The 23499-nt window shown below is 41.9% G+C and overlaps 2 protein-coding genes across 3 annotated transcripts; both read right to left on the reverse strand.

Annotated features, from left to right (window-relative positions):
• Positions 1–6722: 6722 nt before the first annotated feature.
• Positions 6723–12910, reverse strand: LOC105010009 (alpha-2,8-sialyltransferase 8F). 2 transcript variants are annotated; one of them, XM_034290757.1, is made up of 8 exons: positions 12830–12910; positions 11894–11980; positions 10919–11063; positions 10579–10691; positions 9768–9854; positions 8552–8669; positions 7659–7823; positions 6723–7176 (listed from the first exon to the last, which is right to left on the reverse strand). In XM_034290757.1, the coding sequence occupies exons 1-8, from the start codon at positions 12901–12903 to the stop codon at positions 7051–7053; spliced, it is 915 nt and encodes a 304-aa protein (XP_034146648.1). In that variant the 5' UTR covers positions 12904–12910; the 3' UTR covers positions 6723–7050. The 2 variants fall into 2 exon arrangements, with proteins under 2 accessions (XP_034146648.1, XP_034146647.1); XM_034290756.1 differs by having other exon boundaries at positions 6723–7233.
• An 8776-nt stretch (positions 12911–21686) lies between these two features.
• Positions 21687–22530, reverse strand: LOC117593965 (keratin-associated protein 6-2-like). The gene is made up of 2 exons (XM_034290772.1): positions 22505–22530; positions 21687–22089 (listed from the first exon to the last, which is right to left on the reverse strand). Exons 1-2 carry the CDS (start codon positions 22528–22530, stop codon positions 21687–21689), a joined length of 429 nt encoding a protein of 142 aa, XP_034146663.1.
• Between the last annotated feature and the right edge of the window lie 969 nt (positions 22531–23499).

The raw sequence follows: 23499 nt of genomic DNA on the forward strand, positions 1-23499 counted from the left end.
TACAGCACCCCTATACCTCAACCTCTATACCTCAACCTCTACACCGCTACCTCTAAACCTCAACCTCTTTACCTCAACCTTTCTGCAGTACCTCTAGACCTCAAGCTCTATAACTCAACCTCTATACAACAACCATTCTGCCTCTATACCTAAGCTGTTTACCTAAACCTTGCAGTCTTTATACCTCAACCTCTATACTTCTACCCTTTTACCTCTGTACCTCAACCTTTCTAGCTCTATACCTCAGCCTTTATGCCTCTACATTTATACCTCCATTATCTCTACCTCAACCTCTCTGACTGCACCGTTCTTTTTATATATTTATACCTCTACATCTATATCTTTAATATTTAATCTAATGATTTTGTAATATCATAAAAACATGCACTTGCATAATCATACCTCAAATCTAACAATTATCCTCAATTAATTGAAAAGGAATTTGGGACAATTCAAAATGAGTTCATGATTATCACTGAAACAGGAAGGGACAGTGTATGCAGACCTACAGTACAAAGAAACACCAACACATGATTCAAGAAAATGAATAAAATGTTAAATAGCATGTTTCTAACATATGCAGAATTGTTAATGCTTTGCATTTTTTTGAAAAGGTCATTTGTAACGTACCTGACGTTAATCCGTTGCCCCAGTAACCCAAAGACATGCTCTTCCTATCCAGCTACGAAGAGAACTCCCGTTCACTCATCGCCAAGCAAACCTGCTGGCTTGGACCTGACCCCCCCACACACTGCACACGCTCCTGAATGTGGAATCCCACCCAGAAACGAGCCGGAAGCTTCCGAAATATTCCAGGTGATATTCCTGTTGTCGTTGCTGGAGGATCACTGGAACATCGACTCTGACCCTTCTGAAGGATTTAAGGATTAGGAACATGGATAATAATGTGAATCACACACAGAGACACAAACACACACACACGTACACACACACACACACACACACATACACACAGAGACACACACACACATACAAACCGAGACACACACACATGTAAACACAGAGACACACGCACACACGTACAAACACAGAGACACACACACAGAGACACACAAAAACGTACAATCAGAGACACACACACATAAACACACATGTACAGAGACACACACACATAAACACACACACACGTACATACTCACACACACAAACGTACAAACACAGACACACACATACACACACACAGGATTTACTATCCTTGTGGGGACAAAAATACAGATTTTTACAATCACTTTGGCACTAATTTCAGAACCTTGACGTAATTTTTCAAAACTCTAGACACAAAACTCTAAACGGTCATCACTTGTAACACAGGCTGTCTAATGCTCAAAACATTGCATTGTGCATTCATATCTTTAAAGAAATGGTGCACTTGCACAATCACTGGTTCAAAAAACTAATTTATTGTGAAATAACATTGAAACATTACAGTTTTTGCCCGTTGCTTGAACACTATAGACACATGCTTAAACCAAAGTAACATAACTTGAAGTTGTTGTTACTATACCTTAAACAAAGTGTAACCATACCTTAAACAAAAGCACTGCTTTGCACTTTAGTTGCAATTCTGTAACACCCTTGCTCCTTTCTGCAACACACTTGCTCCTAGACACTTCACACTATTTCATACATAAGACACTTAGTTCAAAAATAAAATCTCAGGGTACCATTGGGAAAACACATCTATTCAAAATACAACACACATTGGTCAATTGAAAAGATGTAGACACACACCTGAAAATACTTACAAAACTTAACACCAATCAGCCAGCTACAAAAAGGCTTCAGTTAAGCCATTTTGAGAACTTTGCAAGCATGGAGGCAGAGAGAGATAGGAGGATGTGGTCGAAGAGGCCACGCAAGGACCATTATTTCAGATGACATCAGAGCAACTTTGGTGGACCATGTCATAAACCATGCCTGACTGTGAGGGAAGCTGGGCACAGAGTCCATCCTAATCTAAGCCGTTTCACCGTTTCATCCATAATAAGGACATTCAGACTGGAAAACAGGTATGTCTTCAACTCTCTACTCTACTCAGACTGTATCTAGAGTATTTACAGTACTGTACCATATTACGTTACTGTATCACATGTATTGTATTCCAGGGTAGCTAATGCGCCTTTTCCAACAAAAGTGGTAGTTTTGTGAAACATACTGTGATAACGTGTTGAGATGTTTCAGTACTGTGTATGGTAAATACAGTAAAGTTCAGTATACACAGTACCGTAAAAAAGAAGCAAAGAAGAAGCATTTTTTACAGAATGTCTAGAAGACCTACTGGGGGTGGACGCCAACACCTGTTCACCCAACAGCACGAACTTGCCATAGTGAACCTAGTCAGAGCAAACAATGCAATCCGTCTCCACCAGCTACGACAGAAAATACTTGCAGATAGGCAAGAATTCAACAACATAAATCGAGTAAGCATTACAACTATCAGACGCATCTTGGTAAAGCACAACATAACCATGAAGCAATTGTACAGGGTCCCATTTGAGAGGAACAGTGTCCGGGTCAAATAACTTCGACATGAATATGTACAGGTAAGTGTTTCAGTCCTTTACAGTTTTTTACAATCGCTATGACAGTTTTTTCAATACATTTAACAAGTTTGCTAAACTCTTAACGCACCAACACACCTAAAACACACAATTGGCAAAATGGTTAATTTCATGCTCAAAATCACACATTGTAAACTAAACTCCAAAACTAATTTACAAAATACAATAATACACTAACACAATACACTATGTCTAACAAAACACTGCAAACATGTTTCAAAATCAAATAATTATTCAAAACACTAACACATGTTCTCTTCCAACAGGAACATTTAGTCAATCATAACACAATGACAAAAAAAACACTGTCATCAGCTGAAATTACAGAAACTGCATTATTTTATGCATCAGGTCTGCCCTTATACAATAGACAGTATATTGTATTGATCATAGATTGTGTTTTGCACTGCAGTTTCTTTTGATGCCTCTCTACATTTTTGTTTTGTTGGGTTTAGTAAATGCATGCATTTTGTTTCTTTTGCTGCAGAAATTCAATACAAAAAATGAAAAAAGCACTGGAAAAATAATAACAAAAACAAAGTAATCTTCTAATCTGCCCGGTCTTCTGCATTTGGCCACATGTTCTCATCCTCTACCTTGCCCCACTCCTCTCCCTTGTCCTTGCCCCACTCCTCTCCCTTGTCCTTGCCCCACTCCTCTCCCTTGTCCTTGCCCCACTCCTCTCCCTTGTCCTTGTCCTTGTCCCACTCCTCTCCCTTGTCCTTGTCCCACTCCTCTCCCTTGTCCTTGTCCTTGTCCCACTCCTCTCCCTTGTCCTTGTCCTTGTCCCACTCCTCTCCCTTGTCCTTGTCCTTGTCCCACTCCTCTCCCTTGTCCTGGTACTCGTCTTCCTCTCCGTCGTGCAGGCATTTTTTTCTTTCTTTCTTTCTTTCTTTCTTTCTTTCTTTCTTTGTGTTGCTCCATATTGTTCCTTTTCCACACAATATCAGCCCAAAGAGTACTCTTTTAGAACATATGATCATGCGATTGAAAGAACCTCAACACCTGAGTGTGCTTCCTAGATGGGAATCAGCTGTGATTTATATATTTGCATAACTTCAATAAGCTGTTTCTCATTAGCAATAAGATACAGGGAATATATTTGTGTTTCTATTCACAATATAAACAGCTGTTTACCTTGACTTTAGCCTGTAAGGTTAGGTTTAGAACATGGTGTTATCTGTTCTGACATACAGTGTGAAAGCATTTGTAAATTTGACTGTAAAATTACATTGTTTTGGTCTTGGTTGAGCTTGTGTGTAAAAGAAGTTAAATTTGTGTTAACTGTATGCATTTTGTGTCAAAGCAACAAGAAATTTGTTAATTGTATAGCCTACAAAGATGGATGTTGTGCTAGCCGTGTTAAGAGTTTAGGAAACTTGTTAAATGTATTGAAAAAACTGTCATAGCGATTGTAAAAAACTGTAAATGTACAGTAAAGAATGGGTGCAGTCCAGTAACAGATGAATATGTACCACTGGATTAGTACCACATAGATACATTCAGAAAGCTACACAGGTACCTGTGTGGTGGGGTGGGTTGGTTCTGTATGTGTAGTAGTGTAGGTGTGTGCTTTGAGTAAAGCCATCCACAATATGTTTTCTTTTTGTTACAGAGAATCTTGGACATGGATGGAGCTGCCCAGCCCCATGAATGTATTTACATTGACGAGGCTGGATTCAACCTTAGCAAAAACAGACGACAAGGATGTAATGTCATTGGCCAAAGGGCAATGGTGCACGTCCCAGGGCAGCGCGGGGGAAACATCACATTGTGTGCTGCTATCTTGGAGGGCTACTGCACCATCATGCCAAACTGGGTCCCTATAATGCGCAACACATAATCACATTCATGATGCAGTTGTACAGGATGGACCACAGCAGCCCAGGTTTGTTGTTGTCTGGGATAATGTTAGTTTCCATCGGGCTGCTCTGGTCCAGAACTGGTTCATCAATCATGATAATTTTGAAGTTGTGTACTTGCCCCCTTACTCGCCATTTCTGAATCATATAGAGGAATCTTTTTCCACTTGGAGATGGCACGTATATGACCGCCAACCACATGCCTGTATGCCTCTTCTGCAGGCAATGGAACAGGCCTGCGGAGACTTTGAGGTGAGGTCAATCCAGGGATGGATTCGGCACAAAAGGGGATATTTTCCCCGATGCTTAGCGAGAGAAGACATTGCTTGTGATGTTGATGAGATCCTGTGGCCAGACCCCAACCCCTGGATCCATAAGCCCACTTGCGTACAATTGTGTTTTTCTGTGTTTACAGTAGTGTATTGTTTGTTTTATTTTTGATTTAACTGAATTTACTGTACTGTAAAATATACTACTAATGTAATAATTTTGAATTCAGTATTTCATTTTTTGGTTGTTGTGAAAACATTCCCTCTGTGGAACTGAATAAAATCATTGAAAACAAAAGACTGCAGTGTTTTATATAAAGTAGACTAGTGTGTTGCTGCTGATCTGAAAGTGCATTCATATGATGCAAGTGGCTATCATTTTGTCATCAGAGTGACATTTTGACAAAGGATTGTTAGGTTTTGATGGCAGAGTTTCAATTTGACATAGATGTGAATGGTTTATTTCCCAGTGTTGTGTCATATTTGCTTGTGTGTAGAGTTTTGACACAATGGGCCAGGTTTTTCAAAACATGTTCAAGCAACGGGCAAAAACTGTAATAGATTAGGCAACTATTTGTTAGATAGCTGTAACATGGCGCTGCCTTCAAGATAAAACCTTATATGGAATTTACCATGACATTTGAGGAAAAAAGGTGTGTTGGGAAGCACTCTGCCAAAGGATTATTTGAATTTGACAAAGCCACATCAACGTCAATACAGGTTGGCAATGTGATTCTGCTTGCTTTGCATCTTTGGAAATTGTGTTCATTGGTTATCAGGGTTGGGTAGAATACTTTTTAAACGTAATCCATTACAGTTACAGTCAGTAATGTAACTTTTTGAATACTCAAACTCAGTAACGTAATCTGATTACTTTGAATTACTGGTTTTCTAAACCATTACTTTTTACTTCAATATATAAAAAGTCTGTCAGATATTCAGTTATGTTTTTGCATGCCTGGGGTTACTGCAACATTTTGACAATGTTGCTTGTGGAGCAAATCATCAGACTACTGCAGATTTAGTTTATGCGCGAAAAGCTACGGATTTCTTAATTTTATATACAACAATGTCAATACCCTTTTTGAGTAATTGCCATTAAGTTTTCAACAATGTTTTGAAGCAATTCAAAAAATGAATAAAACACAAATAACAGAACAGGTTATAACATCATTAGATTTTTAGTTATGTTCAGATAAAAGATTTATTGAATTAATTGGAATGACTGAATATGGTGGAATGACTGAATAATAGTTTAGAAACCCATTTCCAAAGGCACTGCAGCCTACACAACCCATAAAATGCAAATTCAGTTTTTGGCCATCTACGTAAACTCTAACATTGATTGATCCCACAAAAGGTGTTTAGTTGGTTATAGGCTATTCCTATGTGTTTCCCAATTGTCTTAATATGAAAGTAATCAGATTACATTACTGCGTTTTTAGTAATCAACAAGTTACGTTACTGATTACAAATGTGGACAGGTAACTTGTAACTGTAACGGATTACATTTAAAAAGTAACCTACCCAACCCTGGAGGCAGAGGTGCTGCATTTGCCTCATTGAACATCTGTACATTCCACTGGTATGTATACCCTGTTGGGGTGTGTCCGGTGCAGCTGGACAAGCATCAGAATCAGTATGACGTTTCGCTGATAAACGAAGCTGTTCAGGCGATAAATAAAAGGCTGATACTTAAGCAGCTTGTCAGTACACACACACACACCCACAGGACAAACAGGAGAACAGGAGCATGTGTGTGTGTGTGTGTGTTTGTACTAACCACAGGAGCAGGATTAATAGGCTTACATAGAATTAGAACAGTGAGCTGGGTGTGTGTGTATGTGTGTGTGAGTGTGTGTGTGTGTGTGCAAGCTTTTATGGGTGTGTTTTGAAGTTGCTGAGTGAAGAATCCAGACATTTCAGGCATCCATTCCCTCTACTGCCTTCTTCTCAACATCCATAACAGGAAAAGGCACCTTAATTAATTTTAAATTACTATGGTAGGAGATAGATAGTCAGATTTTATTGGAGGGCATTTGTGTACATATTGGTTTCAGCATTTAGACATTTCATAAACTAATTCAAAGGCAGTACAAAAGTATTTGGAAAGATTGAAAAGATGTTTCCAGTATAGTTCCCTCACATCATTTGTGCAAGCATAAGAAACCTCTGTGTCCAGTCTTGATTGTAGACTTTGTATTTGCCTTTGGAGTCTACTGTTGGTGTCCCTCAACTGGAGGGCAATCTGCAGACACCCGGGCCTCCATGGAATGACATTGACACCTGGAATGTACAGTGCCCAACAGGCTGTTGCAGCGCCCCCTGGCTGAGGAATTAGGCTCTGCAGTGTCCAACATGCAGTTGCAACGCCCCCTGGCTGTGAAGCTGCAATAACAGCAGGAACTCTTCAGGCATTGCGTGCATATAGTGATTCGGACCCACGTTGTCAAAGTAATGATGCTGCAAAGGATTGTGGGATAGATCCACAGAGAATGGCCAGAAACCGTATAGATGAACCTGGAAGTGAGAGACAATGTGACCTAGTCTACATGTACAGGGGCTTTTCGGGCTGTCGTCCACACACACACTGGGTTTAAGCTCATTGAACCACACCACACTCACCTGTTCAGACTCACTCCTCACCACACTCACCTGTTCAGACTCACTCCTCACCACACTCACCTGTTCAGACTCACTCCTCACCACACTCACCTGTTCACAGACTCACTCCTCACCACACTCACCTGTTCACAGACTCACCCCTCACCACACTCACCTGTTCACAGACTCACTCCTCACCACACTCACCTGTTCAGACTCACTCCTCACCACACTCACCTGTTCAGACTCACTCCTCACCACACTCACCTGTTCACAGACTCACTCCTCACCTCACCACACTCACCTGTTCACAGACTCACTTCTCACCACACCTCACTCACCTGTTCACAGATCTCTAGGGCGGAGCTCGCCAGCATCAGCCCAGTAGAGATCCGAGAGGCCTTTTGGCCACGGCGACGCCAGAATTGTCCAAGCTCAAAAAGGTAGTCAGGGTGGAAGAACACCACTTCCTGTTGGGGGAGGGCCTTTTGTAGAGCGTGATACACCTGGAATGAATGTGTGCATGTTATTGTTTGTTTTTCAAGATCGGTTTATACTGTATGTTATATAAGTATGGTAAACATGAACATGGTGTTTACCAGTGAGATTGGTTGGTATATAAGCATTTTAAACATGAACATGGTGTTTACCAGTGAGATTGGTTGGTACTGTATGGTATATAAGCATGAACATGGTGTTTACCAGTGAGATCGGTTGGTACTGTATGGTATATAAGCATTTTAAACATGAACATGGTGTTTACCAGTGAGATCGGTTGGTACTGTATGGTATATAAGCATGAACATGGTGTTTACCAGTGAGATTGGTTGGTACTGTATGGTATACAAGCATGAACATGGTGTTTACCAGTGAGATCGGTTGCATTACGGGCAACAAGCAAACATTTAAAAGAACACTTTTTGGGTTTTCTTGCAGGTGCTGTGAAAAAATTGGAAATTGCTAAATTTCATCTTCTAAATATGCATACTATTGTTTTCTCCATATTTTTCAAGAACAGACAAATACAGAGGATTTTATATAGCTAAATAAAATGTTGCTTCTGTGTAGATTATCACATAAATTCGTAATTTCTAAGATTAGTAATAAGTACATTAGGTAGGTGAACTGTGGTGAAATTCCCCTTTACGATGTTGTGGAAGAGTTACGATGGCAGACTTGGAGTGTTGCTATGACACCGTCCAATAGCATCCAGTTATAAGAGGTAACAGCTCGCCTTGAAGCAGGGGGCGGTCCCAAATGCAAAGGAGAAGGCGGGGAGAAGCAGGCGGGCGTTGCCATAGACTGACATCTGTTCCGCCAGAGGCCCAGGGTTCTTGTGGAGGTCAGGGTACCTGGGGACAGATGTGGGGTCAGAGGGTGGAGGGGTTAAAAAGGAAGGGGTCAGAGAGGGGAGGGGTCAGAGAGGGGAGGGGTCAGAGAGGAGTTCAGGCAGGTGTGAAGCAGAACTGATGTTTATGACAATTGGTCTAAAATCTAAAATATATTTAAACAGTTTTTTAAATTTTTGTTGGAAAGGTGTGAGATGGAGATTATTGTTGCTGCGATTATGGGGTGAGACACCTTCATGCCTCTTTCCCCATGAGGTCTGACAGGAAGGTGAGACACCTTCATTCCTCTCACCCCATGAGGTCTGACAGGATGGTGAGACACCTTCACTCCTCCCCCCCCATGAGGTCTGACAGGAAGGTGAGACACCTTCACTCCTCTCACCCCATGAGGTCTGACAGGATGGTGAGATACCTTCACTCCTCTCTCCCCATGAGGTCTGACAGGAAGGTGAGACACTTTCACTCCTCTCTCCCCATGAGGTCTGACAGGATGGTGAGACACCTTCACTCCTTTCTCCCCATGTGGTTTGACAGGAAGGTGAGACACCTTCCTCCCATGGGGGAGAGAAGAGTGAATGCAGGGATAGCAGCAATGAGGTTCCTGAGGTAGACTTGTACATGTAACAACTGAGAAATGTAAATACAGTAGCAATTCTAAATGTGCAATGAAGGCAAACTGAAGGTGCAAAGTGGCATGTGCAACTGAAATGCAGGGATTTTATGTTATTATTTTATATTACATTGGCAGTTATGATTTTATATTTATAGAACTTTGGACTCAAGACTGATTAAATTTTCTTTTACAGCAGCAGTGAGGTTCCAGAGGTAGACACGTACCTGTAACAACTGAAAACTTATCAGACTTTGCAAGGCAGTGAGTCCAGTAGTACAAGGGAGTATTGCTCAGACTCACTTCTACAGCACCAGTTTCAACACACAGACTGGAGTTTGTTTGCCACTCAGGTCTCCCTTGACTCCCAAATGGACATTGAAACATACGCTTCCTCCATTCTGGATTACATCAACATTGTCACCACCCATGAACTAATATTGACCTTCCCCAACCAGAAGCCATATTGATAATGTATACATGTATCTTACTGTTTAATGATCTGAGAAGGATTGGCTGTAATGAGATCTGTTTTTAGTCCCACGTCACGACTCTGGTTGACAGGAGCCAAGTTGAACCTGTGAAAAACAACACAAATAACAGACAACTTAACAAAGAAAACATGGACACAACATGACACTCAACATTTACAACATTTCATTCAGAATGGGATGAAATGGCAGACATTTTGGTCAGATACGTATTCAACCTGTTGACTTGCCACTGTAAGTCCCTCTATGAATAATAACCTGCTAAATCTATGAAATGTAAATGTAATGTCTTTCCGGATAAAGGTTGTGCATCCAGAGACAACCGGTTGTCAGATTAGAACAGCTTCTGGTAATGGATAAAGGGTGTTATAGTAAATATTAGTAAGTATTAACACTTATCTTAAATATATTACTATCAATACTGACTGATAATGTTATGGATGATACCTGATGATGTAGTCAGCTCTGTCAATATCCTCTCCACAGTTAATTTAAATACATGACTATCAATATTGACTGATAATGTTATGGATGATACCTGATGACGTAGTCAGCCCTGTCTATCTCCTCTCCACAGTTAATTTAAATATATTACTATCAATACTGACTGATAATGTTATGGATGATACCTGATAATGTAGTCAGCCCTGTCTATCTCCACTCCACAGTTAATTTAAATATATTACTATCTATACTGACTGATAATGTTATGGATGATACCTGATAATGTAGTCAGCCCTGTCTATCTCCTCTCCACAGTTAATTTAAATATATTACTATCAATACTGACTGATAATGTTATGGATGATACCTGATAATGTAGTCAGCCCTGTCTATCTCCTCTCCACAGCTGCTGTTCTGCAGGATTCCTCCACTTCCCACCACTGCACACCGACCCAGCAAGCCTTTACTCCAGGGTACGCTCTACCCACACACACACACAAAACGAAGCCGTGATCATGCAATTACTAAAATTATCTGAGAATTGAAGAGTGGTGCACGTGCACAAACACATGTTTGTTTTTCTATCCTTTTAGACACAAAGAAAATCCATGTCCTCTAATGTTTATACTAACTCTAACACTAAATTAAATTTCAACCTTATCCCAGCAACAAACTACAAATTCACTAAGACCTGCCTACATACCCACCTTTGGGAACATCTCCCACAGTGTTTGGTCCACCAGTTTCTTCCTCCATCGTTCTGCCTCGTAGGTCAGAGTCTGGTTCACATGGGTGTTCTGTCTGGTGACTATCAGCCTATCAGATGCATTACAGCATGCCCACAACTCTGTCCTGAAGGGGGTGAGATGATTGCAAGGCTGATGAAGTGTGTTCTATCTCTCACATGTAGGACTCACTTTGTCTCACCTGTATAGTTCTCTGTGTCTCACCTCTGTAGTTCTCTCTTTGTCTCACCGGTGTAGGTCTCTCTTTGTCTCACCTGTGTAGTTTACTGTGTGTCTCACCTGTATAGTTCTCTCTGTCTCACCTGTGTAGTTCTCTCTGTGTCTCATCTGTGTATGTCTCTCTGTCTCACCTGTGTAGTTCTCTCTGTGTCTCACCTGGGTAAGTCTCTCTGTGTCTCACCTGTATAGGTCTCTGTTTCATCTGTGTAGGTCTCTCTGTGTCTCACCTGTGTAGTTCTCTGTGTGTCTCACCTGTGTAGTTTACTGTGTGTCTCACCTGTATAGTTCTCTCTGTCTCACCTGTGTAGTTCTCTCTGTGTCTCATCTGTGTATGTCTCTCTGTCTCACCTGTGTAGTTCTCTCTGTGTCTCACCTGGGTAAGTCTCTCTGTGTCTCACCTGTATAGGTCTCTGTTTCATCTGTGTAGGTCTCTCTGTGTCTCACCTGTGTAGTTCTCTGTGTGTCTCACCTGTGTAATTTTATGTGTGTCTCACTTGTGCAGTTCTCTGTGTGTCTCATCTGTGCAGGTCTTTGTGTGTCTCACCTGTGTAGTTCTCTCTGTGTCTCACCAGTGTAGTTCTCTCTGTGTCTCACCTGTGTAGTTCTCTCTGTGTCTCACCATTGTAGTTCTCTTTGTGTCTCACCAGTGTAGTTCTCTCTGTCTCACCTGTGTTGTTCTCTATGTGTCTCACCTGTGCAGCTCTCTTTGTGTCTCACCTGTGCAGTTCTCTGTGTGTGAGGTTGAGTCTCCAAGGACAATCCATCAGCTCCCTTACTACCTGAAGAAATGGGACAATGTCCACTCTGAGACACACACACACACACACACACAAACACACACAATGGTCATATACACGGGATAGAATCGGTCAGATCAGGATGAAAGACAGGCTGTCCTTTTTTCCCCACAACGTATTTTGGCTACTGTCATGGCTACATGCCTTGAAGGAGCCTTGTTATATTGCTGGGTTGTTTCCAAAAACATTGGGAGTGAACAATGTTTTTCCACCCTGTGTCACTTCATACTGGACACAGAAACAATATGCTTTCAACTCTGGTCAGATCAACACGGCACCTGGTAAGCAGGATGCATTAGGAAAAACTGTCTAAGTATGTTATAAAAGTATGTTGTTACAACAGAATCGTACACTAGTTTCCACTCTGCCATAAGTTCTTGTTTTAATGATGTTGTCTAGGACAAAAACAGAAGTGTGGATTTTTGGGACATTGGCATGTATATGAAGAAACCCAGTGCAGAGACTATTGATATAGGCTCCCTTTGTCTCCCTCTGTCTCCCTCTCCTTCTCACCCTATCTCACTCACTCCTCCTCTATCCCTCTCCTTCTCACCCTATCTCACTCACTCCTCCTCTATCCCTCTCCTTCTCACCCTATCTCACCCACTGCTCCTCTATCCCTCTCCTTCTCACCCTATCTCACCCACTCCTCCTCTATCCCTCTCTTTCTCACCCTATCTCACCCACTGCTCCTCTATCCCTCTCCTTCTCACCCTATCTCACCCACTCTTCCTCTATCCCTCTCCTTCTCACCCTATCTCACCCACTCCTCCTCTATCCCACTCTTGTTCTCTCCCAGGAAGAGACTTCAGCTAATCGACACCCTAATAAGGTTGACATTCAAAACTCCGCCTACTTCTTCATCGTTGTCATGGCCACCAGTCGTTCTCTTAGCTTCCTGCACTTCAGACTCTTCTGGACAGACTCCATGAAGCCGTCTCTGCAACACACAAGTAAAGGGTGGAGGCCCCGGACAGGCTTAGGATTGGGTAATGATTATGATATATTAAAAGGACACACAACAATAGATACAAAGTCTACTGTGTATTATAACCCAGGCCCTATTGCCACCATGAACACAAAGAGCCTTTCTGATACGTTACTTATTGACCAAGCAATGTTACATTGGCATAGAAGTTGTGGTCATACAAGTATTAATATAAATATTGTGGTCATATTATAAGCAACATTACATTTCACCATCTATCTGGTTTTATATTGGAGTGTATTGGTGTATTCACATAGAATTATATTAGTATTTACATATTACAGTTTTTCTGAATTGCTAAGACACATTTCTTGAAACCTGCTCTCCTTTTCTCTAAACTGTGAACACAAAACCCAATTTTCAAGCTACATTCACAAAACCTCTGACTCCTCTTGCAAAACCAAACATTTGACCCAAAACCATTTTAACTTTAATCAAAATCACTCACTACCGTCAAAAACCACACAAAACCAGCTAATGTGCAAACACAACTTAGCAACCATTACACACTACATGAATAAATGCAAAACACTGTGGGATAGCGGGAACATTTTTATTCTTGTACTCAGATTTAAACAAAAAGAAATAAAATAAAGCTTTTAAAAAAACTGCAGCAGAAAAGAGAAACAAAAGTTATGTAAAGAAAAGAATAAATAAGACATGTTTACAGCATTTATTCTGCTTCAGGATCACGCCTCTCTGCTGGGTGAGGCCACAGGACTTCATCCCCGTCACATGCTATGTTCTCCCTTGCAAGGCAACGGGGAAAGAAACCTTTAGCATGCCGAAACCAGCCCTGGCAAGATTCCACACTGATATCGCCACATGCTCCAGTCATTGCTTGAATTAGGTTCTCCTGTGTGTAAGGGTTATGGTCATACACTTTCCATCTCCATGCCGAGAAAAACTCCTCTATAGGGTTTAAGAAGGGAGAGTATGGTGGAAGAAAGACATTAATAAAATGCTGCTCGCGTATTCTCGGACACGGTGAAAGCTCACATTGTCCCAAATGCTCACATTGTCTCCGCCTGCTCTCGCTCCCTCTGCTCGAGCAGAGCACCCCGTAGACCATCCAGGAATGTTAGTAGCAGTTCGGTGTTGTATGACCCAACAGTAACATGACTGTTGAGAACCCCATAGCTGCTGATGGCAGCACAGATGGTTACATTTCCACCACGCTGGCCAGGCAGTTCAATAATGGCACGTTGACCTATCACGTTACGACCTCTTCTCCTTTTGGCTAGATTGAATCCAGCTTCATCCATGAAAATGTATTCATGAGGCATAGCCATTGAGTCAAGATCAAAGATTCTCTGTACACAGTGAAAACTACATTTAGTTCCATAAATGACACAGTAAGATGTATACATGTGCTGCTTCCCAAACTACACAGTACTTTCTAGTACTGAGTTTACTTACTTGCACATATTGACATCGTAGCTCTTTCACTCTCTCACTGTTTCGCTCAAATGGTACCCGATAAACTTGTTTCATCCTTATCTTGTTGCGTTGCAGGAGACGATCAATTGTTGACAGACTCACACTATTTATTCCCTCGAACTCTACGTTGTCTTCTACAATCCGCTGCTGTATTTCATGCAGTGGAATTGCATTGTTCTGACGGACCATATCCACAACAAGTGTCTCCTGGTGTTGTGAGAACATGTGTGTCCTTCCACCCTCATGAGGCCCTCTTTCAATTCTGTAAAAAGAACCCCATTCAGTTAGAAGTATACACATACACACACATTTTATTCAGTAAATGTTTTAGAAACACAGTGCCATGGAAAAGTTCTGTCTCATTGTCCCCTTTCTGAGACAAGTATACTTTACCTGTTTTCTTCTCTGAAGGTCCGGATTATAGAAGCCACTGAGAACCTGCTTAGGTTTGGTTGCACACGTTGCCCTGCCTCCCTCATAGTCATGCCATGCACCAGAACATGATCTATGACAGTTGCTCGAATGTCATTTGAAATTATTGATCTGCTTGGTCTTTGTCCTCGCCCACCACCTCTGACACAGACTCCTCTTCCTCCTCTTCCTCCTCTTCCACCTCTTCCACCTCTTCCACCTCTTCCACTGTTCTGCTCCATTGTTGGATCAACTCATGCCATTTGCATTTGACCAGGCTGAAATACTCTTTTCTAATTGTGTGCACTGATTGGACACATGTGTTTTAAATTTTGAGTGGTAGTGTGTAAAGGATGAGAACAGTGTGTTAGTTGTGTTTAACTTCTGTAGCCTGTGTGCACCATTCTGGGTACAAGTGTATGACACTGCAAAGTTGTGTTCTGTGTTTGAGAATGTGTTTAGAGTTTTGGTAAATGGGCGATTCAGATTCGCAAATTGCGTCCTAAACAGATGAATAGTGTTTAAGATTTTGACAACAGTGTGATTGATTTGATAAAAGAGTTTTGGCAGTTGCCAGTTTAGTTTTTACAATGGGATTTAGTGTTTTAGCAATTCAGAAAAACTGTAATATGTAAACTTCTGAATGGTTACAGTGCCTTGCGAAAGTATTCGGCCCCCTTGAACTTTTCAACCTTTTGCCACATTTCAACAAGTGGGACACAGTCATGAAATGGAACGAAATATATTCGATATTTCAAAACTTTTTAACAAATAAAAAACTGAAAAATTGGGCGTGCACAATTATTCAACCCCCTTAAGTTAATACTTTGTAGCGCCACCTTTGGCTGCGATTACAGTCGCTTGGGGTATGTCTCTATCAGTTTTGCACATCAAGAGACTGAAATCTTTGCCCATTGCTCCTTGCAAAACAGCTCAAGCTCAGTGAGGTTGGATGGAGAGCGTTTGTGAACAGCAGTTTTCAGTTCTTTCCACAGATTCTCGATTGGATTCAGGTCTGGACTTTGACTTGGCCATTCTAACACCTGGATATGTTTATTTGTGGACCATTCCATTGTAGATTTTGCTTTATGTTTTGGATCATTGTCTTGTTGGAAGACAAATCTCCGTCCCAGTCTCAGGTCTTTTGCAGACTCCATCAGGTTTTCTTCCAGAATGGTCCGGTATTTGGCTCCATCCATCTTCCCATCAATTTTAACCATCTTCCCTGTCCCTGCTGAACAAAAGCAGGCCCAAACCATGATGCTGCCACCACCATGTTTGACAGTGGGGATGGTGTGTTCAGGGTGATGAGCTGTGTTGCTTTTACGCCAAACATAATGTTTTGCATTGTTGCCAAAAAATCTGACCAGAGCACGTTCTTCCACTTGTTTGGTGTGTCTCCCAGGTGGCTTGTGGCAAACTTTAAACAACACTTTTTATGGATATCTTTAAGAAATGGCTTTCTTCTTGCCACTCTTCCATAAAGGCCAGATTTGTGCAGTATACGACTGATTGTTGTCCTATGGACAGAGTCTACCACCTCAGCTGTAGATCTCTGCAGTTCATCCAGAGTGATCATGGGCCTCTTGACTGCATCTTTGATCAGTCTTCTCCTTGTATGAGCTGAAAGTTTAGAGGGACGGCCAGGTCTTCGTAGATTTGCAGTGGTCTGAAACTCCTTATATTTCACCAAAAGAAAACATCAACTCTTGGCTAGAGTTTGCAGGTTGGAGACCCTTTAGAAGCCATGTTGGAGACTGGAAGACAAAGTGGAAGATACTATGGTCTGATGAGACCAAAATACAGCTTTTTACACTAATTAATATCTTTGGCTCAAGCTTAACACCTCACACCATCCAAGGAACACCATCTCCACCGTGAAGAATGGTGGTGGCATCATGCTATGGGAATGCTTCTCTGCATCAGAGCATGGAAGGTTTGTGAAGATAGAGGGCAAAATGGATGCAGCGAAATAAAGAGAAATCCTGGAAGAAAACCTGTTGAAGTCTGCAAGAGACCTTTGACTCGGGAGACAATTAATCTTCCAGCAGGACAATGATACCAAACATCACAGCCCAGACCACAACCCAAATGAGAAAATGTGAGAAAAGTATAGAATTCCTGTTCACCCCCCCAAAAAAGAATACATTTATTTTTTAAATCCCTAACTTTTTAAATGAATGCAAAATAACAACATGTATTTATATAGTCACGGTGAAATCATGTATTTGCAACTGACAGGTAGTGATGGTGAAAACAACAGTTCAACTGAAACGCAAGGAACTCTTAAAATTTTTTATGTTCCTTGTTTGACAATCCTTTTGGAGAAGTTGGTTAAACATTAACACACAGACCCATGAACACATGGGTCTTTCTGTCCTTGTGGGAACCTGAGAATCAACCCACTTCCCTAAACAAACCTTAACCTCTGTAACCTAAATGTTATGCCGGATCTATTTTTTCATCATAAACCTAAAACAAAAATGGTAATGCACAAATCTAAACTTTACGCCCAAAACATTTAGCTTTTCTGTAAAACTCACCTTGGGGATAGTTCTTTCAGGTTTTAGGTTGTTTAAGGGGACATCAGATCCCCAAATGTACTGATAGACGTGTATTACACACACACATGCACGCACGCAAACGCACACACACACACACACACACACAGCACTACACTTACCTGGACAATTGATAATAGTCCATGATAGTTGAAGAAATGACGAACAGAAGAAGAACAGACAGGAGACAGAAACGGGTGGCAGCAGACCACCAACGCATGATAGCAGGTCACCAAATGAAAGGCAGAATAGCACCTCCATGATCTGTATATTAAAGAGAGGAGGAGAGGTGGAGAGGAGAGGGGGGAGGGGAGAGGAGGAGTGGGGGGAGGCTCACACCTGCCTGAACTCAGGTTTTATGAACACAGTGTTTTATTGGTTTTGAATAACAGTGCGTGTTGCAGAGTAATGTCCTGTTCTCATGCCAGTGAGGTCGTCAAGATTATGCTTGACTTGGTTCATCTGAAAATAACAGCGTGTTGACATCCCGGTACTTTATTGTAAAATATATTTTGGAAGCTATAGACAGACGTGTGTATATTTAGGTGTTTTATTTATATACAATACTAAAGGGAAGGACCTGTGAGTTATAGTCCAAGTATAATTAGTATTGATGGATACAGTATGTTTGAAGTTAGTACCCTTCATAAACTAAATTCTGGTGAAGAAACTCAGAAGTAATATTCAACTAGATGAATATATTTTCCTTTTTTCATCTTGTTTATAAACTCTTAAAGATTAAATGCTAGTGACGCGTGTGTAACAACTTTCATGACATTCACATCAACTGTCAAAAGGAACATTACATGTCAGCATCTATCTGGTTTTAAACTTTTAAAAGGATATTACATGTCAGCATCTATCTGGTTTTTAACTTTTAAAAGGATATTACATGTCAGCATCTATCTGGTTTTTAACTTTTAAAAGGATATTACATGTCAGCATCTATCTGGTTTTTAACTTTTAAAAGGATATTACATGTCAGCATCTATCTGGTTTTTAACTTTTAAAAGGACATCACATGTCAGCATTAGTCTGCGATTCCTACAATTTTGAAGGAACTTTACCTCTTTGTTTCCTCACCTCTTCTCTCCTTACTCTCCTCCCCAGTCAAGTTTCAAGTTTGTGTTAAACATACAGTTGTGTTCAAAAGTTTGCATACCCATGGAGAATTGATAATATATATACCATTTGTAAAGAAAACATGAGTGAGTAAGCAAACACATGTCTTTTATTTTACTATGGGATTCATATTCAATTTTAGGTTATAACAAAATGGAACAATCATAAAACACAACATGGCAAAAAAAAAAAAAGAACTGACCCCTGTTCAAAAGTCTGCAGGACCACACACACCCAGGGAGCCCAGGGACTACACCTCGGACCCTGCTGAACACACACTCCCAGGGAGCCCAGGGACTACACCTCGGACCCTGCTGAACACACACTCCCAGGGAGCCCTGGGACTACACCTCAGACCCTGCTGAACACACACACCCAGGGAGCCCTGGGACTACACCTCAGACCCTGCTGAACTCACACTCCCAGGGAGCCCAGGGACCACACCTCAGACCCTGCTGAACACACACTCCCAGGGAGCCCTGGGACTACACCTCAGACCCTGCTGAACACACACACCCAGGGAGCCCAGGGACTACACCTCGGACCCTGCTGAACACACACTCCCAGGGAGCCCTGGGACTACACCTCAGACCCTGCTGAACTCACACTCCCAGGGAGCCCTGGGACCACACCTCAGACCCTGCTGAACACACACCCCCAGGGAGCCCTGGGACTACACCTCAGACCCTGCTGAACTCACACTCCCAGGGAGCCCTGGGACCACACCTCAGACCCTGCTGAACACACACACCCAGGAAGCCCTGGGACTACACCTCAGACCCTGCTGAACTCACACTCCCAGGGAGCCCAGGGACCACACCTCAGACCCTGCTGAACACACACACCCAGGGAGCCCTGGGACTACACCTCAGACCCTGCTGAACACACACACCCAGGGAGCCCAGGGACTACACCTCGGACCCTGCTGAACACACACTCCCAGGGAGCCCTGGGACTACACCTCGGACCCTGCTGAACTCACACTCCCAGGGAGCCCTGGGACCACACCTCAGACCCTGCTGAACACACACCCCCAGGGAGCCCTGGGACTACACCTCAGACCCTGCTGAACACACACTCCCAGGGAGCCCTGGGACCACACCTCAGACCCTGCTGAACACACACACCCAGGGAGCCCTGGGACCACACCTCAGACCCTGCTGAAACTACACTTAAAACCAGGGATCAAGTGCATAATCTTGGTGTTCTGATAGACTCAGACCTCACATTTAACAGTCATATCAAAGTGGTAACCAAACAGTATTCTATAATCTTAAAAATATATCCAGAGAAGCTCATCCATGCCTTTTTCTCTAGTAGGGTTGACTACTGTAATGGCCTCTTAACTGGACTCCCCAAAAAGACTGTAAAACAGCTGCAGCTCATTCAGAATGCTGCTGCTAGAATGTTAACCAGGACCAAGAGAACAGAGCACATCACTCCGGTTCTCAAATAGGTCTTCATCTTTGCCTTTGGGGATATTTTAAATATTAGCCTGCTTCCATGATGGTGCAGTAAGGCCCCTACTAATAGTAAAATGAAGTGTGATTGACGAATTGGGTCATTACCTCTTTGAAGGCTTGCCAATGATGAATGATGTGAGGGCATCATTCTGTGTTTTAATAGATGGCAAATATTTAGATTTGAGATTTCCTCACTGTTTCCTCATCTGCTGAAGGCGTTTGTGTAAATATGATTTTATAATAGTTACATGCATTCTCTGTCCGTGTAATTCTCATTTATTGTGTTTGCCATCTATTGCTATCTTAAGCCTCCAGCCAGTGAGCCAGCCTAGTAGATTTAGGGCCTCAGAATAATTTTTCTCTTTACTTAGAATATCTATTGTGTTTTCTTTTCTTCCAAATCTTTTAACTTCCTTTTTAAATATAATGGTAATCAGGTCTTTGAAATGTCATAAGCACAATTATTTTCCCACAAACGTCCACCTTCACTCCACCCCACAGAATAGTGGGATTCAGTATGGAGGCCCTTTAAACAGTGTAGAGGCCCGGCTGCAGGATGAAATGACTGAGGGGGGATTTTTTATAAATGAGGGGGCGTGTCTAATTCATATACCATTTACAGTGTTTATGGGGAAACACAATGGGGGGCACAGATTCTATCTGGAGGGGCAATGCCCCCCTTTTGCCTCCCGAGGCCGGGCCTGATTGTGGCCTTTCTAACAGTGTGGAGGCCCTTATAAACAGTACTGAGACCCTTAAAAACAGTGTGGAGGGGTAAAAGATCTCGGGGTAAAAGGCCCCTTCTAAAAGTCAAGTTGAAGTGTGATGCAAGAAATAGGTCATTTCCTCTTCGAAAGGCTTGTCAATGATGAATGATGTGAGGGCACCATTCTGTGTTTTAATAGTTGGCAAATATTTAGATTTGAGAGAGCTCCTGACTGTTTCCTCATTTGCTGAAGGCATTTGAGTAAATATGATTTTGTAGTAGTTACATGCATTTTCTGTCCATAGGGTCTTGTGCAATTGTGTAATTCCTGGATGTCCTATCTCATTTATTGTGTTTGCCATCTATTGTTAACTTAGGCCTCCAGCCAGTGAGCCAGCCTAGTAGATTTAGAGTCTCTTTACTGAGTATTTTTACTTATTTCCATATCTTTTAATTTCCCAATTAAATATATATCTGATGTAACCTTGTTAGTTGTTATAAGCGCCATTATGATTCTTCTTATTATTTCCCAGAATCCAGCACCTTCCCTGCAGCCCAGAGATTAGATTCACCTTAACACGGCCATTTCCCACAATATCTCCTTATTTCTCTTCTGTTCATAATACGTCTGTACCTTTTAACTGTGTTTGAGACAATGTACTGAGTGAGAATATAATATAGAATTATATTCAAAGAGTAATCAAAATAATTCCTGGGAACTTACATCTTTGCTGGCCAAAACAAACACTGTCAGATTTCCCTCCAGCAACATGGCCAAACCCTATAGGCTCTAAGCTGTTTGATCAGCCAGGCCAGGGGTGGTTTGGCTAAGGTAGACAATTAAAATAGTTTGGAGGTTTTCAAGTAAAACAAACCCTTTCATATATATCGGAATCTGAATTTAAATAATTTAGGTATTATAAAGGACCAACTGTATAAATATTTTAATTATTACACTTTTCTGTTCTGCAAATAATTAATGATTAATAAACTGTGAAAACAATGTGTCCCTTCATTGAATTTCAAAATCCTGATGTGGCCCCCGAGACATACAGGTTGCCCTCCCCCGAGCCATAAAGGTTGCCCTCCCCCGAGCCATAAAGGTTGCCCTTGCCCGAGTCATAAAGGTTGCCCTCCCCCGAACCGTAAAGGTTGCCCTCCCCCGAGTCGTAAAGGTTGCCCTCCCCCGAGACGTAAAGGTTGCCCTCCCCCGAGTCGTAAAGGTTGCCCTCCCCCGAGTCGTAAAGGTTGCCCTCCCCCGAGACGTAAAGGTTGCCCTCCCCCGAGCCGTAAAGGTTGCCCTCCCCCGAGCCATAAAGGTTGCCCTCCCCCGAGTCGTAAAGGTTGCCCTCCCCCGAGACGTAAAGGTTGCCCTCCCCCGAGCCGTAAAGGTTGCCCTCCCCCGAGCCAAGCCCTTCACTATGTCTGCTAACCAGGCAGATTAAAGGGTTTTTTAATACATGTTTTTTACAGTAATATTTCTTAGTATTGCATTATTAAAGCACCAACAAATCCCTTCAACTTCAAAAACATAAATAGCATTAAGACATTGCCTGGATTGGTAAAAGATATGGTCGTTTCTTGGGGTGGCAGTGTAAGGTATTTACAACAGAAGTCCCAATACCTCAATATTTGAAGATGACATTAAACGGATCATATTTCCAAAAACATTGAAAATGTTATAAGAGTAACCAGCCAGCAAGACTATTGGCAAGGAAACAGACAGAAACATCTTATACACACAAACACACACACACACAAACACACACCACACACACACACACACACACACACACACACACACACATAGCCTGTGAATTTTCTTTATAGTACACTGTACAGGAGCCTAATGCAGAATTGTGCCATATACTGTCACCCTCTTCGTCACCAGTCTCCTTCAACAACGTTCACTATGACCTTTACACCCTGACCCTTATGGAGAGATGACACCCTATTCCCTATATAGTACACTACTTTATACCAGGACCCTATGGAGAGATGACACCCTATTCCCTATATAGTACACTACTTTATACCAGGACCCTATGGAGAGATGACACCCTATTCCCTATATAGTACACTACTTTAGACCAGGACCCTATTGAGAGAAGACACACTATTCCCTATATAGTACACTACTTTATACCAGGACCCTATGGAGAGATGACACCCTATTCCCTATATAGTACACTACTTTATACCAGGACCCTATTGAGAGATGACACCCTATTCCCTATATAGTACACTACTTTATACCAGGGACCTATTGAGAGAAGACACACTATTCCCTATATAGTACACTACTTTATACCAGGGCCCTATGGAGAGATGACACCCTATTCCCTATATAGTACACTACTTTAGACCAGGACCCTATGGAGAGATGACACCCTATTCCCTATATAGTACACTACTTTATACCAGGACCCTATGGAGAGATGACACCCTATTCCCTATATAGTACACTACTTTATACCAGGGACCTATTGAGAGAAGACACACTATTCCCTATATAGTACACTACTTTATACCAGGGCCCTATGGAGAGATGACACCCTATTCCCTATATAGTACACTACTTTATACCAGGGCCCTATGGAGAGATGACACCCTATTCCCTATATAGTACACTACTTTATACCAGGACCCTATGGAGAGATGACACCCTATTCCCTATATAGTACACTACCAAGGTCCTATATTGTTTTGGGAACAGGCTACTATTTTCAAAGCAGATCATTTGTGACAATTTAGGGAAAATCCTTATCATTGATTCCAACAACATTCCATTTGTTTGATGGTTTATTATGATACTAAGAAAACATGACATAATTC

The sequence above is a fragment of the Esox lucius genome, chromosome 24, assembly GCF_011004845.1.
Source record: "Esox lucius isolate fEsoLuc1 chromosome 24, fEsoLuc1.pri, whole genome shotgun sequence".
Classification (NCBI taxonomy): Eukaryota; Metazoa; Chordata; class Actinopteri; order Esociformes; family Esocidae; genus Esox; species Esox lucius.

What these genes read in the sequence shown, in the direction of transcription:
- LOC105010009 (XM_034290756.1), bottom strand. Translation starts at nt 12,903, where the DNA reads ATGGAGTCTGTCCAGAAGAGTCTGAAGTGCAGGAAGCTAAGAGAACGA. An exon ending in CCTTCTCAGATCATTAAACA is followed by an intron (nt 8,670 to 9,767) that starts GTAAGATACATG and finishes ATCTGTCCCCAG; the next exon opens with GTACCCTGACCTCCACAAGA. An exon ending in CCCTAGAGATCTGTGAACAG is followed by an intron (nt 7,234 to 7,658) that starts GTGAGTGAGGTG and finishes TCTCACTTCCAG; the next exon opens with GTTCATCTATACGGTTTCTG.
- LOC117593965 (XM_034290772.1), bottom strand. Translation starts at nt 22,530, where the DNA reads ATGGCACAATTCTGCATTAGGCTCCT. An exon ending in CAATTCTGCATTAGGCTCCT is followed by an intron (nt 22,090 to 22,504) that starts GTACAGTGTACT and finishes CCTGGTTAGCAG; the next exon opens with ACATAGTGAAGGGCTTGGCT.